This window comes from Aspergillus clavatus, genomic scaffold (assembly GCF_000002715.2).
Source record: "Aspergillus clavatus NRRL 1 1099423829800 genomic scaffold, whole genome shotgun sequence".
Taxonomy (NCBI): Eukaryota; Fungi; Ascomycota; class Eurotiomycetes; order Eurotiales; family Aspergillaceae; genus Aspergillus; species Aspergillus clavatus.
The window spans coordinates 1834359-1851564 of record NW_001517099.1 but is presented as its reverse complement, the minus strand read 5'-3'; the positions used below and the strand labels follow the sequence as shown (position 1 = coordinate 1851564).

General features: G+C 49.2%; 7 protein-coding genes across 7 annotated transcripts; 3 read left to right on the top strand and 4 right to left on the bottom strand.

Annotated features, from left to right (window-relative positions):
- Window positions 1–717: 717 nt before the first annotated feature.
- Window positions 718–2061, top strand: ACLA_051260 (putative MFS transporter (Mch2); the record flags this gene model as incomplete). Its single annotated transcript, XM_001272079.1, has 1 exon — window positions 718–2061. The coding sequence occupies one exon, from the start codon at window positions 718–720 to the stop codon at window positions 2059–2061; it is 1344 nt and encodes a 447-aa protein (XP_001272080.1).
- Window positions 2062–2259: 198 nt separating this feature from the next.
- On the bottom strand, window positions 2260–5410 carry ACLA_051250 (exosome catalytic subunit DIS3; the record flags this gene model as incomplete). The annotated part of the gene is made up of 2 exons (XM_001272078.1): window positions 2260–5162; window positions 5215–5410. 2 exons carry the CDS (start codon window positions 5408–5410, stop codon window positions 2260–2262), a joined length of 3099 nt encoding a protein of 1032 aa, XP_001272079.1.
- Window positions 5411–5795: 385 nt separating this feature from the next.
- Window positions 5796–6779, top strand: ACLA_051240 (carbon-nitrogen hydrolase family protein; the record flags this gene model as incomplete). The annotated part of the gene is made up of 4 exons (XM_001272077.1): window positions 5796–5858; window positions 5932–6215; window positions 6271–6349; window positions 6423–6779. The coding sequence occupies 4 exons, from the start codon at window positions 5796–5798 to the stop codon at window positions 6777–6779; spliced, it is 783 nt and encodes a 260-aa protein (XP_001272078.1).
- Window positions 6780–7119: 340 nt separating this feature from the next.
- Window positions 7120–7581, bottom strand: ACLA_051230 (uncharacterized protein; the record flags this gene model as incomplete). Its single annotated transcript, XM_001272076.1, has 2 exons — window positions 7120–7207; window positions 7322–7581. The coding sequence occupies 2 exons, from the start codon at window positions 7579–7581 to the stop codon at window positions 7120–7122; spliced, it is 348 nt and encodes a 115-aa protein (XP_001272077.1).
- A 646-nt stretch (window positions 7582–8227) lies between these two features.
- ACLA_051220 (bifunctional ATP-dependent DNA helicase/ssDNA endodeoxyribonuclease DNA2) lies at window positions 8228–13586 on the top strand (the record flags this gene model as incomplete). The annotated part of the gene is made up of 6 exons (XM_001272075.1): window positions 8228–9832; window positions 9890–9985; window positions 10041–10535; window positions 10593–10854; window positions 10921–13446; window positions 13531–13586. The coding sequence occupies 6 exons, from the start codon at window positions 8228–8230 to the stop codon at window positions 13584–13586; spliced, it is 5040 nt and encodes a 1679-aa protein (XP_001272076.1).
- A 257-nt stretch (window positions 13587–13843) lies between these two features.
- On the bottom strand, window positions 13844–15370 carry ACLA_051210 (ribonuclease P protein subunit p40; the record flags this gene model as incomplete). Its single annotated transcript, XM_001272074.1, has 7 exons — window positions 13844–14072; window positions 14134–14470; window positions 14528–14674; window positions 14730–14831; window positions 14887–14949; window positions 15023–15167; window positions 15227–15370. 7 exons carry the CDS (start codon window positions 15368–15370, stop codon window positions 13844–13846), a joined length of 1167 nt encoding a protein of 388 aa, XP_001272075.1.
- A 281-nt stretch (window positions 15371–15651) lies between these two features.
- On the bottom strand, window positions 15652–16837 carry ACLA_051200 (protein kinase domain protein; the record flags this gene model as incomplete). Its single annotated transcript, XM_001272073.1, has 3 exons — window positions 15652–15786; window positions 15996–16428; window positions 16494–16837. The coding sequence occupies 3 exons, from the start codon at window positions 16835–16837 to the stop codon at window positions 15652–15654; spliced, it is 912 nt and encodes a 303-aa protein (XP_001272074.1).
- Between the last annotated feature and the right edge of the window lie 369 nt (window positions 16838–17206).

Below are 17206 nucleotides of genomic sequence, written 5' to 3'. Positions count from 1 at the left end.
GCAGGTTCCTGGGCTCCCAGTCAGCTGCTGTCTGCTCACTGCTGAGCTGTAGGATTACTACAAAATGGAGAATCGCTCTCGGACTCCGTACCGCTTAATCGGCACCGTAGCTTGATGGCCCTATCTTTGATGTATCCAATGATGGCCCTTGGACTGGTCGGATAGATCACCGAAAGCGTGTGGCCAAGGCTCCATTGCTGGAAAGTGACTCGCTCGTGGCTAGACCATGGCATAAACCAATCCTTCTTGTTCCCTACTCCAAATCAGATCCTTTTATTTAATTTACTGCAGTCGGGGTCTTCAAATAGCCATGTTCTCCTGGAACACTTTTGATGATCTACTTCTTTCCATGATTACTGATGTGGTCTGCGTTTGATATCTCTGCTGCGTTCGGAAATCGTACGCTTGGGGAACTGTGACCAAGCAAATCGAGTCATCCTGGTCTAACCCTTGACTATCACTTAGGAATTACAATGGCGGATAATCCACCAATCGACATCATTCATTCACGAGATTGTGACCGAGATCCCGCTGCAAATGATCCCCTATATAGGCGGGATCAAGGTCAGGCTGAGGATTCACCAGTGCCGGCCACTGCGATAACAGACAAAAAAGCTCCCGAGGATGTGCCTGATGGTGGCTATGGTTGGGTTTGCGTTGCTTGTGTGTTTTGGATCAATGCCCATACTTGGGGCATCAACAGTGTCAGTGAGGTCCATGGTCACGGCGTACTCGACAGGGAGTATACTTGTTGAATCGAGGCAGGCTAATTGGTTCCATGCAGAGTTATGGAGTCTTTCTCTCATATTATCTCTCAAACGATGTATTTCCCAATACGAGCGCCCTGTCATATGCCTTCACTGGTGGTTTGAGTATCTCATCCGCCTCTGGGGAATGCGATTCGTGCTGAACGTCGGCGTTTTCTTTGAGACCTTATCATTGATCGGATCTTCCTTCGCTACCCAAAAATGGCATATTTTTTTGAGTCAGGGTGTCTGTTTCGGATGGGGTATGGGATTTCTGTTCGTTGGTAGTGTGGGAGTCACGCCGCAGTGGTTCCAGCGACGAAGGAGTTTGGCAATGGGCATCAATGCAGCCGGCTCAGGCCTTGGAGGGCTGATCTGGTCTCTTGCGGTAGGCGCTATGATTCCCCGCCTGGGTCTCGGATGGGCATTCCGAATCCTTGGTATCATTTCTTGCGTGGTCAACCTAGTTTGCGCCAACCTGCTGAGAGATCGCAACAAAGCCGTTGGAAGTCGCTTCAAAGCATTCCACCTTCCGTTGCTGAAGCGCCCTGAATTCCTTCTTTTCCTAGCCTGGGGCATTTTTACCATGCTCGGTTACGTGGCCCTCCTATTCAGTGTTGCCAATTTCGCCCTCTCTGTGGGTCTCTCTCCCCACCAGGGCAGTATTGTCAGCGCTTTGTTGAATCTCGGTCAAGGGCTCGGACGTCCCCTTGTGGGGATGTTCAGCGATAAATTGGGCCGAATCAACATCGCAACATTCCTCTCCTTTTGTTGCGGCCTGTTCTGTCTCGTGATCTGGACTTTCGCCCGCAGCATGGGCGTCGTCTGCTTCTTCGCTGTCCTCGTGGGTACCGTAGCAGGTACGTACTGGGCTACCTGTACGCCCGTCGCTGCCGAGATCCTAGGCCTTCGGGATCTTCCAAGCGGGCTTAGCATCACCTGGCTGACTCTTGTGCCTCCGACAACGGTCTCGGAGGCCATCGCCCTGCTGCTGCGAGACGAGAAATCAGCCAACTCGAAGTATCTACGTGTTCAGATCTTTACGGGCTTCATGTATCTGGGCAGCGCACTGTGTCTCTGGATCGTCAGAGGTTGGAAAGTGGGGGATATGGCTCGGGAGAAGGAAGCCTCGGTCAGTGTGGTGCATACTGAGAAAAGCGAGGCAGCTGTTGGGAATTTGGGCCTTGCCGATGCTGAATTTGAGAAACATGGTCATAGTCGAGGCGCAGTGTCACCTATTCCAGAACCTCCCTTGGTGGATCCCTGGAATCTTCCTACCCTGCTGCGTGGGATGGTGGCTGTGAAACGGGTCTGAAATCGAGTTATCCTGATCAAGTCTTAATAAAACATAGTCGAGCTTTGGCTCCTATTTTGCCAAGCATACTTTATGATACCCTACATAAGAAATACACAGAATTATACTTGAAGTGATCGAGCAGTCATCGACTAACGCCGTAACCCTATGTTTGTCTATTTTTCACATCCCAAAGTCGTAACTTGAATTCCAGACTTTTTATTTCGCACCACCCGTGATCAAAATCCGCACCCGTCTCTTACCCGCTCCACGGCCGCCTTCTTCCTTGATCGAGCTGACATTAACCTTGACTCTCTGGAAGAGCTCAACCACCACACTGCGCTCGGAGTGTCCCTTCTCCGACACCCGAAGGGTGTACTCCTCACCGTCAAAGTCGCTCTCACGACGTAGGAGCAGCTCGCGCCGTTCTTCGACACTTCGGACAGCAGGTTCGCCAGGAAGCACGAAGTCTTCCAGACGAACAACACCCTCGATGCCGAAGCGAGGCACAAAGATAACCACGCCGTTCTCGAAGACGCGCATCACGTATCCTTCTTCTTCGATGCCGCCATCGACGCCATCCACCGCCATCTTCTCCCCGCGAGCCTTCAGCGCCTGCCCAACGTAATACTCGATGCTGGCACGGCCCGCAAACTGGGCGTTGCGGTGCCGGTAGTTGATGTTGCGGCAGATATCCTCGAGTCTGTTCCGTGTCATGACGCCGTGGACCTGCGCCCGGCCGTCTTCGCCTTCGTAGCCGATTGCAGACGCAAGTTGTCGATGGACGAGCAGATCGGCATATCGCCGAATGGGTGAGGTGAAATGTGTGTAGATGGGCGATGCTAGACCGTAATGGCGGAACTCGGACTCTGCGTGCGCACCTGCGCAGAAATACTCGGCAGAAGTCATGCATCGAGTAGCGAGAATGCGGACTAGGGTGTTGAAGAATGGGTTTTCTGCATCGACGCAACGGTCGAGCGAGTCGGCGAGGGCCCGGGAGCTAGAGACGTCCAGCTCCAGGTTACGTTTCTTTGATAGCTGGTTGATCAGCTCCTCGAAATTCTGTGGTGGAGGAGTGGCGTGCCGACGAAGCAGGGCCGTTTGGGAGAAGCTATCGTAAATCTTCGCGGCGACAGTGATGTTGGCGTGAAGCATGAACTCCTCTACCAGACTGTTGGTCGCAAGCAGTGCCTTTGTCTTGACATCCGTGAGCGGATCGCCAACCTCATCATTATCAGTCTCAATGCGGACTTCCGGGGACGCCAGGTTCAATGCGCCCGCATCCATACGCTTCTGACGGAGAATCTTCGACAGACGGAGTAGTGTCCGCATGCTTTCAGTCAACTCATCATTCTTAGACGGGTCATCAATACGCTTTTGCGCCTGCTCGTAGCTGAAGGCCTCTCGCGAGCGAATCACCGATTTCGTAAAATTAGCAGAGACAACTTCGGCGTTCGGGGTCATCTCCCACAGCACGGAAAAGGCATAACGCTCCACATACGGCTTGAGAGAGCAGAGATCCGTGCCAAGCAGGTGCGGAAGCATGTCAATACGCTTGTCGACCAGGTACACCGTCGTACCACGGACGCTAGCCTCCAGATCCATTGCATTGTTTGGTTTGACGAAATGCGACACGTCCGCAATGTGGACACCCACTTCGAAATTGCCATTGGGAAGAGGTCGCGCATGAAGAGCGTCGTCGATATCTTGACAGCCAGGAGGATCAATGCTGCAGATGAGAAGATCCCTAAGATCCCTTCTTCCGTTCCAACCAATATCCTCTTTGCTGGCGGGAACTTTCCAGTCGTGTCCTTCTGATGGCAGACAGTCCAGAACCGCTTTGGGAAACGGCTTATACTGCACATCATACTCCAAAAGCAAAGCCTCGGTCTCTGCTCCCTTTGTCTCCAACTCTCCAAGGGAACGAATGAAGTGGCCAGTCGGGTACCGGGAATCGCGATCCCAGGCGTCGATAGTGACCAGAATGCGCTGACCCAACAAATCACCCGCCTGTCGTGTGCGTACCCTGATCTTGGGGATGCGTTTGTCCATGGGTAGTACGAAAACATTTTGTTGCCGTCGCCCCGAGCTGGCCTGCGAGCCTGTCGAGCCTGAATCAACGTGTCCAACATATTGTCGCCAGTTGCGCTTGATGACACCGACAACCTTCGCCGTGGGTTGTGGCCGGCCCTCAGAGCTTTTTCCATGGGCCTTTTTCACCTCTTCCTGCAGAGCTTTCCGTTCCCGTTCTGTCACCACAGCTTCATTCTCCTCCGCATCAGGATTGTCGTTCCGCGTAATCGTTTCTTCGTCGACAAGCTTTGTCGATGGCGATTTCCACTGGTCCTTTGGCAGAATCTCAATGACAACAACATCTCCGGCAATGGCCCGATTGCTATTATCACGGCCGAGGATAAGGAGCGGCTTATCGAATGCGGCAACGTTCACAGAACCTTCCAGGTAATTGTAAGGCGAGACATTGAAAACACCCTGATGCAGAGTTCCGGCCCTCAAGCCCGTCATAAGCTTCGACATAGAGTAATATTCGGGATAGAAAAGCTCGCCCCGAGCGCCCTTGGCTTCTCTTGCTTCCCTTGATTCACTGATCATGTCCAGTAGTCTGTCGGATTCCTCCAACCCAGAAACATAATCAGTCAATGACAGGGCGGTCACGTTCTCTTCCTTTGCTTTGCGCAAATTTTCCTTGTCATCTGTAATGACCACAATCGCTGGTATCGACTTTTCCTTCTTCCCCTTTCTTAGCGTAGCATGAAGATGTTCGGAATACCATTTTGCCACAGCTCGCACTGCGCGATCATTTCTGTCATTGATCGACTCATTTTGACCTCTCCGAATGTGTGTTTCCAGTCTGAACTCGTTGAAGAAAAGATAAAATCGTTTCTCGTCCGTCTTGATCAAAGAGAGCAAACGGTTATACAGCGGTAGTGATTGATTCCTCAGTTCCTCGAGGACTGTTTGCAGGACGATAACATCGTAAAATGCCCCGGTATGTTCAAAGAGGTCCATGCCATTCAACAACGCATTCGTATCAGGAACAAGGTAGTGGCCGCGAGGGAAAGCGCTCGTCCCAGCTGGCTGGTCGGAAAGGACGAAAGGCGCGACTTGATAGCACATTAGCTATGAACCCAACGAGGATCGTTAGATACAACTCACTGTTCCCATTCGCATCCGTTGGCGCAATCGTCGGACATAGTGAACATAACTTTGATGAGCAAGGAATATCCTGTCTCAGATAAAGCTCACGAACGATCTTTTGCACCTTTCCACTTTTCGTGGATCTGACAAAGACTTTGCTCGTGACATTAGCAGCCTGCGGATCGGACGAAAAGTCCCTGCGTAGGCTCTTCATATTATGTGGATTGCTATCTGACTCTTTGCAAACCAACTATTTTCTGAAATGGTGTATTTCTTCTCGCAGCGCAATGACTGACGTTTGCGCTTTTGGTCTGGTTCAGTATTGAATCTCAGTCGGGAGTGGGTCGCCATCAGGAAAGTCTGCCGACTTACTAATGTAGTCATCCATATCAGTCAGTCGTTATCGATATCGGAATATCAACAACAGTCAGGACTCCTCTGTACCCCTCCTCTGAGCGTACAATTTATCTTAGGCCTCATAGCTTAGCCTGTAAATAAACATGGCGATTGCAGTAAGCGCTTCGCATTGCATCGGCACTATATCCATGTACTAATGAAGATCGTGTTAGGCTGTTGGGCAATTATGCTCTACTGCGAGTATGACAGCCAATTTGGCCCAGTGTCAGAAGCTGGTGCGCAAAGCTGTGGCAGCTGGTGCTAAAGTATAGTATATACCTATGATGTTTCCAACCGGGAACTGAACATTCTCAAGACTTATTCTCAAACCTGGTGTAGGCGTTGTTTCTTCCAGAGGCATCAGATTACATTGCATCTTCTTCAGGCGAGAGCATAGCACTTGTGCGATCCGTACGAGACAGTATATTCGTGCAAGGTCTTCAAAAGGAAGCCCAAGAGGCGAACATACACATCAATGTTGGCATCCATGAACCCGCGTCCAATGGCAAAGTCAAGAACACCCTGATATGGATTGACAACAAGGGTGTGATAACCCAACGCTATCAAAAGATCCATCTATTTGATGTCGAGATCAAAGATGGCCCAATTCTCAAAGAAAGCGCGTAAGTTGACGTCTAAAAATGACATGTACTCCTAGCTCACCTGTACGGAATCAAGGAGCGTCGAAAAGGGCACGGATATTCTACCGCCATTCGAAACCCCTCTTGGACGTGTCGGTCTAGCGATTTGTTTCGATGTAAGTTGATCGACTTATAATTGAACTCTTAACCGAGATGAACAAGTTGCTCACAAGCCCGCTTTTTTCAAAGCTACGTTTCCCCGAAATCAGCCTGGCTCTGAAGCGTCAGAATGCTCAGATCATCACATATCCATCTGCGTTCACAGTACCAACAGGACTAGCCCATTGGGAGACCTTGATCCGGGCAAGAGCCATCGAGACACAGTCATATGTGGTGGCTGCGGCACAGGCTGGTCCGCACAATGATAAACGAAGAAGCTATGGCCACTCAATGATTGTCAACCCTTGGGGAGAGGTTGTTGCCAAGCTTGGACAGGAGTACCATGAACCGCAGATTGCGGTAGCAGAGGTCGACCTGGACCTTCTAGAGAAAGTCAGGAGAGAAATGCCCTTGTTGAGGAGGACAGACATTTATCCAGAAGTATGAAAGCATGACGGGGAAGTTCAAACACACTTTAATTAAATATCAGTCATTTCAGTGGCCTGCTAATCATGGCCGCTACCTTGACGTAAATTGTAAGCCATACAATCTCCCTTCGGGAGGAAATTTTTTGAAATGACACCGAGAGAAGTTCAAAGCAAAGCAATCACAAGTACATTTGCACGAAACTAGGAAAACACACAAAAATAAAGGATTGTGGATGAAACAAGTCGTCTAAGATGGACCAGCACGCCATATTGGTTATCACAGGCCGGCCTTGTGGAAAGTGTTTCCCATATCCGATCACTCTATGTACAGTGTTCAAGGAAAACTGGGACTAATGCAGTCACTTGCGTTGAACCTTGTCGGGATCCTCGAGGATGCCCTCAGCCTCCAGCCTTCGACGAGCTTCCTCCAAAGCCCATGTTTGTATCCTAGAAATCAACCATTAGTTCTAATGAATTCAAAGAGGCGAGACGATTTGGCATAGCCTTCCGTGGAAGGCGACAGCCCTTCACGCATCAGCTGCAAATGAGAGTCAAACATACGAGGTATCGGGCTTGAAGATATATGCGACACCAACAGCGAGCAAGCTTCCAATAAAGCCGTAGTACCAGATGTTCTCCCAGCCCTCCTTCACATACTTCTGGCCTGGCTTAACACCGAAAAGCCACCCAGTCGGAGGGTCATAGTGGTCACCGTGGTCAGCGGCGCGGAGGGTGCTTCGAGTCGAGAAGCTCTTGGTGTTCTGAGATCTGCGGAGGAGACTGCCGGCGCGGAGGCATTGCGACAGGGGACGAGCAGACATTGTGAGTGTATGTATGAACCTGGGAGTTCTGGCTTCGAAGTGCTGCGTAATCAGAGGAAGGCGATGTTGGATTGAAGACCCTTGTCAGGTGGACAAGGAAAGGAAACTCGAGAGTCAGACGTGAGCACCCGACCGGTAATGACAATAGTGAGCTCAATTGAGCGTTTTTTGAAGTCCGCAACTGTTGGTGCTGCGTATGAGGGAGGGGCGACTGGCGTTGAGCGGTTGATGTTCACGAAGCCGCAAAAGGCCGATGGAGTGGAAGCTGGGAGTTACCGCACTAATCCCCATTAAGGCAATCTACACGCCGTCTTATATGCCTGATATTCCAGGCAGTAAATTATACACCTGAGGCAAGAACATTCGACGCGCAACGCGTCGCAAGGGTAAGCTTATCGCATTTCGCATCGCGCATCTAAATGAGATTGCTATACAGAGAGACAAGGCCCCGCCATGTCCCAGAGAAACATCCGAGTCTCTTCTGCTTTAAACATTCCCTATGTGATTCAGAGACAACTGTATCTTCATGGTAAGGCCAATCTTCCAGGTAATATCGGGATTGTATGCTTACAATTTGATGAAGCTCACAGTCGACATGATCTCCTGTCCTCCTTCAACAAGCTGATGCCCCCATACAACATTGAAAATGGCCGGTACCTCGAAAACATACCCGATCTCCTCGAATTCTCGTACCAAGTTGAATGCCTTTCGGTACAGCATTCGGGATGGGCAGGTTGAAGAGAAGTACTCTGCAACGTCGCCGTCAAAAGCCAGCCATGGAGACAAAGAAAATCAAACTTCCTGGCTGAATGGTGTGGTGAAAGAAATTGAGCCATTAGCTAGCGAGGAACAGCCTTTGACCGAAGCAGGCCAGTCCAAATCAGTCAGGGAATGTCCTCAAACTCCAGGAAACAGAATTCCCTTGGCGGATCTCATCAGCAACGCAGAAGATGCATTCAATCGGGCTCCCGTGCAGGAGTTTACCCCCGAAGATCATGTCATCTGGCAGCATGTGCCCGCTAGCTCAAATCCGAACACCCTGTCTCAAGCATCCGCAAATAGGGGAAGAAAACGCCGTCACAGCTCATCACCGACTAGCTCCCCGTTAGGGAAAGGCCTCAAAAGGGAACGGAAACGATCATTCGACATGCAATCATTCCAAGCGCTTCTGAAAACCCCACAAAACGATCTGGCTACCGATCTGTGGAACAATTATGTGGGCAAGGCTAGTCTAAATGGCGAAGAAAGCCTCCCTCCTCCTCGTTTCGCCAATTTACTATCATCTTCACCACAAACACCCGTGTCTGCTGGCATCAGTAGAGATTCTTCCGGCTTGAGGCGCTCAATCAGTTGCAATGCAGAATGGCCGACATCCAAAGCGAAGCGGAGAAAAGTAAACGGACAAGAATTTGGGAGCGGACGCAATCTTTTTACTCGATCAAAAAGCAATATTCTAGATTCAGGAGACTCGAAAACTTCTAGGCTCAACTTTCTCTTGCAGAAAATTGAAAACAGCTTGCAGAAGCCCTCCGTTATCCCGGTTGACACATCCGATCTTTCTCCAGTGCCCAAGCGAAAACATGTACGATGGAGCCAGACAAACTCCCCATTCCCAAGAAAGGCTGCTACCTGTGGCCCAGAAGAGCAATGTGACGAGCACGATGATGAAATTTGCCCTACCATACCAAAGGAAGGGTCGAATAAGATGGAAAGGAACGAGGTCTCTTCGTCTGACTTTGGGGACGATGACTTGGATCAAGACTTCCTTGAACTGGCTGAAGCCTCTGCAGATCCCTTCATCGATTCATCTCGACCTGGGGGCTCTACAAACTCCCCGAAACGCAATTTACGTACCGAACCCATTCTGGAGGAGCCACAGAATCTCTCTCAGACGAAGGAAGAACCACACCAAACTGCGCAAGCTCCAGGTTCAAGTGCCTGCACGACCAATTTCCGCAAAACTACGGATCATGACGACTTTGATGACGATTTTGACGATATAGAAGATATCCTAGCTGAATGTGATGAGAACTCCAGTTTGTCCAATCTCGAGCATCTCGCTTCAACCAAACAGTCAACATGGAGACAATCTGGCGAGAAAGCAAGCATGAGACAGTCTAATTTGACAGAATCCTATCAAGCTACGAACGGTCAACTGGAGATATCTTCAGGTGATGAATTTGACGACGATGATTTTGATGTGGAAGCTATTGAACAGTCTATGCAACCAGGTAAAAATGAGTCAGCCAACGTTTGTCACTCTTAGCGCGTACCATTCATAGGCTCTTGCTAAATACATCAGATTTAGAACCTTAGAAACCGGCAAGCGATCAAACGGTATCTGATTGTTGATGTTGCGGAGACTACATACTCAACTCAGAAAGGCCGAATCCAGCCAGAAAAGGTGTGTCATCGCAGGCCGTTTCTAAAAGCATTGTAATAAACTGACAAGTGAGCAGGTACTTCTAGTCCAGGATGAGAAAGCCAAACAGAAGAAAGTTATTCTCTTGCGGGAGTCCTGGTTTGACAGTCCCTGCAGCAAGGATGCGTATATTCACCTGATCGGAGATTTTGATCCTACAGGGCAGTGTGTCGTGGATGACTCTCACAATATGATCGTTCTCCATCCAGATCACTTGGTCTCCGCAACTGTTGTCGCAGACTCCATCAGCTGCCAACGAAGGGCAGTTCTTCAGGACCGCATTAAGAACTCAAGCGACATTAGCAAGCCTCAAGTGTTTGGAAACATCTTTCATGAGCTTTTCCAAGAAGCCATGAAACTCAACAAATGGGACCTCCCATCCCTGAAAGCCTTAGTGGAAGCCATCTTGATCAAGCATGTCGAAGATCTGTATTTGATTGACATGAGCGTTCCGGCAGCCGTGGAGTATATGATGAGCAGAATCCCAGCCTTGAGAGCTTGGGCGGAAATCTTTCTCCGAAAAACTCCAAGCGTAAGTGATGCCTACTATATTATCGGTGTAGACCGACGCTGATTAGATGTTCTCTAGGCACAATCTCTTGTTGAAGATCGACATAGCTCGAAGGTCCGTTTGAGTATCAACAAGCTACTCGAAGTCGAGGAGCACATATGGTCCCCTATGTACGGCCTTAAAGGCAACATCGATGCTACAGTCCAAGTCGCCTGCCACGACGGAGAAGGTAGCAGAAATTTGGTTATTCCCCTGGAGCTGAAGACAGGGAACAGAGACACAAATCAAGCTCACAGAGCTCAGACTGCTCTTTATACCCTATTACTTTCTGATCGCTATGGTAAGCTCAAGTCCCAGGGCAATCCCCTCCCTTCGAACACCGCCTAATTGGATTTGCACTCTCCAGATGTCGAAGTGACCTTTGGTCTGCTTTACTACCTTGAGATCTCGAAGATATTCCGCATTCGAGGCGTTAGGCATGAGCTCCTTCAGATGATCCAGGAGCGCAACCGTTTAGCTGGATATGTTCGTGAAAGACATCTGCTTCCACCTATGGTGAAGAAACCCGGAATGTGCAGCAGATGCTACTCGAAGACACCTTGTTTTATCTACCACAAGCTTGTGGATGATGGAGATGGCGAAACTAGCGGACTCGGCGACGAGTTTGTGAAGGCAATGGACCATTTGCATCCTCAACATCAAAGTTTCTTCAGGAAATGGGACGATCTACTCACAAAAGAAGAGCAGAGTATGATGCGATTCCGGCGAGAACTCTGGACACTACTCAGTAGTGAGCGTGAGGCTCTCGGCCGTTGTTTTGGCAACGTGGTGATCCAACCAGGTTCTGCCCACGAGGACAAAGACAGCATCAAGATCAACCGATACCGATACACATTTATGAAAAAGCAGTCGTCACCTTCATTCTCCTTTACCGAATCTCAATTGACGGTTGGAGAACCGATTGTTATATCTGATGAAAAGGGTCACTTTGCACTTGCCAATGGATATGTTGTGCAAGTCAGCCCGAAGCATATTATGGTTGCAGTGGATCGACGATTACACAATGCCAGGACTAAGATGAAGGATTTTGATGCAGCAAAGAACCAGTCATTCAGAGGCATCATGGAAATAGTGGAAGGTGGCGCTCCTCCACGAAGTTCGGCAGATGAACAGGAGGAGGAAATTCTATATCGACTAGACAAGGACGAATTCAGCAATGGCATGGCGATCGTCCGTAACAACCTTATTTCCATGATGGAAAAGGACGTGTTTCAAGCAAGTCGGCTGAGAAGACTAATTGTCGAGGGGGAGGCGCCTGTATTCAACTCCAAGGCATCTGACTCTCTCATGTCTGACTCTGATAAGGAAAGCCTAAACGTTGATCAAAAAAGAGCCATCGAAAAAGTCATGAGTGCTCGGGATTATGCGCTGGTGCTTGGAATGCCCGGGACTGGGAAAACTACAACCATTGCTCATATCATTCGAGCTCTGGTCGCGCAAGGAAAGAGTGTTCTGCTAACCTCGTACACCCATACTGCCGTTGACAATATTCTACTCAAAATTCGAAATGATAACATTCGCATTCTACGAGTTGGGGCAACTGCTAAGGTGCATCCCGAGGTTCAACAATTTGTTGATCTTGCAGCTATACCTAAAACCACCATTGAAGAGCTGAAAGCATCATATGAAGAATCGCAAGTTGTTGCAACGACTTGTCTTGGAGTCAACCATAACATCTTCAATAGACGCATATTTGACTATTGTATTGTCGATGAGGCGTCCCAGATCACACTGCCGGTATGCCTGGGGCCAATTCGGATGGCGAGAACATTCATCCTCGTTGGCGATCACTATCAACTGCCGCCATTGGTGCAGAACAAAGAGGCACAAGATGGTGGCCTGGATGTCAGTCTCTTCAAACTTCTTTCTGACGCTCATCCCGAATCAGTCGTCAATCTTGAGCATCAATACCGTATGAGTGAAGATATCATGCTCCTTTCGAATACTCTTATATACTCTGGACGTTTGAAATGCGGAACTCATGAGGTTGCATCGCGCTCATTGAAGATTCCCAACATGGCGGGTCTCAAACTATACCATATCAACCAACTACCTCAATCTCCGCACCAACGGCAGTTCTGCTTAGGCACAAGCCAAGGCCGCTGCTGGCTTCGCGACCTACTTGACCCATCCGCAAAGAATCGGTTTATCAACACTGACACCCTCGAAATTCCTGCTCGAGATATGGCCAACGGCGCCAGAATTGTCAATTCAGCGGAGTCAACTCTTTGCTCCCACCTTGTCGAGGCTCTCATTTCGTGTGGCATTCCTGCACGTAAAATCGGGGTGATCACATTCTACCGCAGTCAGCTCTCGCTATTAAAGCAGACTCTTCGCCGTTATCTACCCGAGCTCGAGATGCATACCGCGGACAAGTTCCAAGGTCGAGATAAGGAGATTGTGATACTGAGCTGTGTCCGAAGCAATGCTGATAACAACGTTGGTGATCTTCTTCGGGACTGGAGACGTATCAACGTTGCCTTTACTCGAGCGCGTACGAAACTGCTCGTTATTGGAAGCAAGAGTACTCTTCGCAATGGCAATGAGCTTCTTGGGAAATACATAAACCTGATGGAAAAGCAGAGATGGGTCTATGACCTACCTAAAGATGCCTTGGAAAACCATACTTTCGACTGCGATGCAGGGCTGTCTCAGCTTCAAGATGCAGAACAGTCTATCTCGTCCATTCCCGCCGAAAATCCCAAGACAGTTTCCGAGCGAAAGGCCTCTCGGAATCCTCTCAGTCCGACACAGGCCCGGCAAAACCCCCAGGGTTTGAAGAAGCCCGCAAAGCGAGGAGCCAAGCTTCTCAGTGGAACCAAAATTCTTGGAAACCGGCCTGTTTTGCAGGATGTAATGAATGACCTCTTTGGTTAATGTCTCGTCTGAGTTGACATTATTATGTAGCCCCGCAATCTTCTCTTCCTTTATTGTTCTTAAAATTCCTATTTATCAGCCTGGTTGTATCTTTCTCAGGGCGTTGGAATGGTGGTGAGAGAGAATTGGCACTGAATAATACTTCAAGGGGGTTCTTGGATACTACAGGGTATGATGACTCTCACGATGAAATAGCTTGATAAAGAAGCAACATTCGACGATTTTCCATTGTCTAATCTAGTTGAGTATGATCCCGATTGCGCCTGCAAATATGTACGTAGACGAGATAAGAGAAGCTCTTGAGGAAGAGGAAGCAATGCACAAAAGACAGGGATATCAGAGTAATCTTGGGTGTGATAAAGAACCCTCTACCATAAAGAATTCTTGTCGAATTATAAAACCGAGGCTCCTACATATTCCCAGCAGATACACGATCGACTGCCCCGGGTTCGAGTATCTGCACCTCTATCCGGACCACCCGAGGCGCTTTCAGCATCTACTGCCGATGGCAACAACAAAATAGTATATCCATCTTTCGCTTCTATTGCTTCCCTTCCAAGAGCGCCTGATGAAAGTGCAAACCATGTCGACGCTGGGGAAGTCTTTGAGGCGGTCTCTCGTCTAGAGGGAGTCAGCAAATTCATTTGACAATCAAACTCCAAAGGCAAATTTGACAGCTTACAGCAAGGTGGTGAACAGAGCTAGAATCCAGCTTGGAGGGATGAAAGCCTTCCATTGCATGGAGACTAGATCTGTAGAATTGCGGTCCTCGTTGTCCGGGACACTGTAGCGACTTAGATACGGGTCGATGTCGTCGTCTTTGGAAACTCGTGGCGAGTCGAGGGCAACCATCGCCAGCCATTCGGAGAGATCCTCGCACTTGTCTTTCAGGAGATCCTCTGAAGGGGCTTCTGTGAAGTCTTTTTCATTGAAGGAGGGAGTGAGAACGTTGCGGTGCTCGGTACGCATCACTTCGCAGTCAATGATATGTGGGTGATTGCCCTTGAGCAAGAGATCGCCTGTGTTTGATTAGTACACTCTCATCTTGCTTTCATATATCATAGGAGCATCCATACCATTCGAAATCCCCTGGACTCCTGACGTCAGATCATAGAAAAGCCAAGCTACAGATTGATCGAGGACGTTCTTGAATGCCCAGACGATCCTGTCGAATCCTTTCTTGCCATGGAGCATGGAGGGTAAACGCAGATTGAGTTCAATAACTATCGGAACAAGTGATTAGCCCAGGCAGGGATTTCGGTCGTGGATATCACGCACGATATCTTTCTTTGGCATGTTTCCTCCCTCCGCTGCGGATGGGCTTCCCTGTCAGTCCTGTTCGTTCATAGATCTCCTTTCCTAGCTCTAGGCGTAGGATGCCTGGATAGCCGTCAACCTAGCTTCAGTTGCTGGTAAATAGTGGGAGGGGGGTTACCATCTCTGAGTGTGAAAACGTTGTCAGAGCCTGATCGTCCTTCTGATATCATCAGAACATTGCCTTGAAAGATAGGTTAGCACGAAGGAACCTCAATTAATGCCACGGAGGGTGATGACGGAGGGAGCAGTAATACCTGACTTGATGTACGTATTAAAAAATTCTCCCTCCAGCAGTGCAGAGGGAGACATGAATACTCTGGCATATCGAAGTCTCTGGAGTTCCGTATCCAGCGAGTCCTTGATACTTGAATAGATCTCCTTCGGCAACAGGACTTCTGTCTGTTCAGAGAGTTAGCATACCGGTTTCTTCAGGATGATATACGAGTCTTTCTAATTACCGTATGCACAAATGCATGGTTCACAATGGCCGAGAAGGGCGACTTCTTAGTCGGAGGCTGTTTGGGGTCGATGAAGGCAGGAAGCGACACAATGGTGGTGTAGCACTTTTCGCGCCCGGACGCGTCGTCTTCAAAGTCCAGCATAATGGTGTTAGGCTCTGCTCTGAAGTGCAGATTTGGAAAGATATCACCAGGGCGTACTACGGAACAAGTTCGGATGAGAGGGGTGCTCCTAGCTGTCTATGACGGTTGTGATCATGATGCCGTGGGTGAGAAAAATGTGTTTCATCAAAACTTGCGGAGCGGAAACTGCTTCTCAGCCCTACAGGGCTTGTTTCTGAGTCTCAAGCTGTAGATACTCGACTGATGTTTCTTTTAATTTCAAGTATCAGAAATGCGTTTCCAGGAAACTACCTGGTTAACCGTCAGACATTGAGATTGAGCGACGATTTCTGCGCAAATATACTACTACTACTACTGAACTGTTTTTCTGCGGATACTGTAAGACTTTCCGTTTCCAGATTCGGTCCGAAGTGCCGCTGCTTTTTACTCATATTATCCTAATGAGTACAGGTTGTGGGGTATAAAGGTATTCCAGTTTTATGACATCTGACTACATCCATTTGGATTTTTGCTAGGTTTTTGCCCTCTTCTTGCTGCTACCGCTGCCTCCAGGCCAGACCGGGTGTGTAAGATTGATATCTGCGCCGGCACCGACGAGCAAATGGACAATCTCAGAATGACCCATCTCCATCGCTATCGGTACAACCCTTCCGTGGAAGAATGGGTGGGCTTTCACTTCGGCAGCTCCGTTTGCACCTAAGCGTTCTATAGGGGTTTTATCAAAGAGCTTAGTTAACATGTCCCTCGCGGCCAATGGCAGGCTCTCAGGTAGCTGTAGGCCTTGGTTAATGATCTTGTGCCGGCGCTCGCCGTCGTCCTTGTGGTAAAAGGGGGGTTTGCCGGTCAACATCTCATAGAGAATAATCCCCAAAGCCCAACAATCCATTGCCCGGGAAGCCTCTCGGTCGTCAAGAAGAGTCTCGGGGGCTGCATACTTGGACGTGCCGGGCAAAATGTGATCTCCATCCCCCAATTCCAATCCAAAAAGACCAGGCTTGCATAGACTGACATGGCCAGAGGAATCCAGGAGAATATTCTCCGGCTCCAGAGAACTAAGAATGATATATTTGTCATGAAGGCTACGAGCTATGGTACACTAGGACATATCTAGAACCATTTACAAGGACCCCTAATCACTACCTACGCAGAAGTTATCATCGGACTTGTACTTGTCGCCCCCCAGGTCACCGGCACATAGGTCTTATCCGCCGTCTCGGGCTGCATGTTGATAGCCTCATAGAAACCCTGGAACTCTTGCCGCTGCTTGTCTGTCCACGATGGGAAGGCCGGCGTGTCCAGCGTCTTCCCGGTGCCTCGCGCATCTAGTCTGGTCCAATCGTCCTCGTCATCCTCCCCCTCCTCGGCCTTGATGTCAAAGTCAACGTCAACGTCGACATCTCGCTTCATCGGGCCAATCTCTCCCCCTTGGCACGAAATCTTCGGTCCGCCAGCCGAAACGATCGCGCGCTCCACGCAGCCAGCCTTCATGAAGAAAGGCAAGTTGAAGTACTCAACATGACCTCAGCATTGAGGGAAGAGAGGTCCGCCGCACCGACAAAGGCTGTTGGGAAGGGGTCGTCGGCCATAGAGTCAAACACAATCGTGTATTGAGCGCCCTTGTTATCAGGGTCCTCGTCGTCATCGTTGTTATTGTTGTCCCCTTCGCCACCGCCAGGAGGGCCAAACTAGATGGTGAAAGTTGTGTTAGTTGCTAAGGTCATCCACATGTAAAGAGAAACAAAGACAAAGGATACATCTGTACTCCTCGAGGTTTCATCGGGCTAGTCCTTTCATTGTTTTCATCCTAATCCAAATGATTTCTATCCATATCTGCCACAGTTGAAGTATATCTAGATT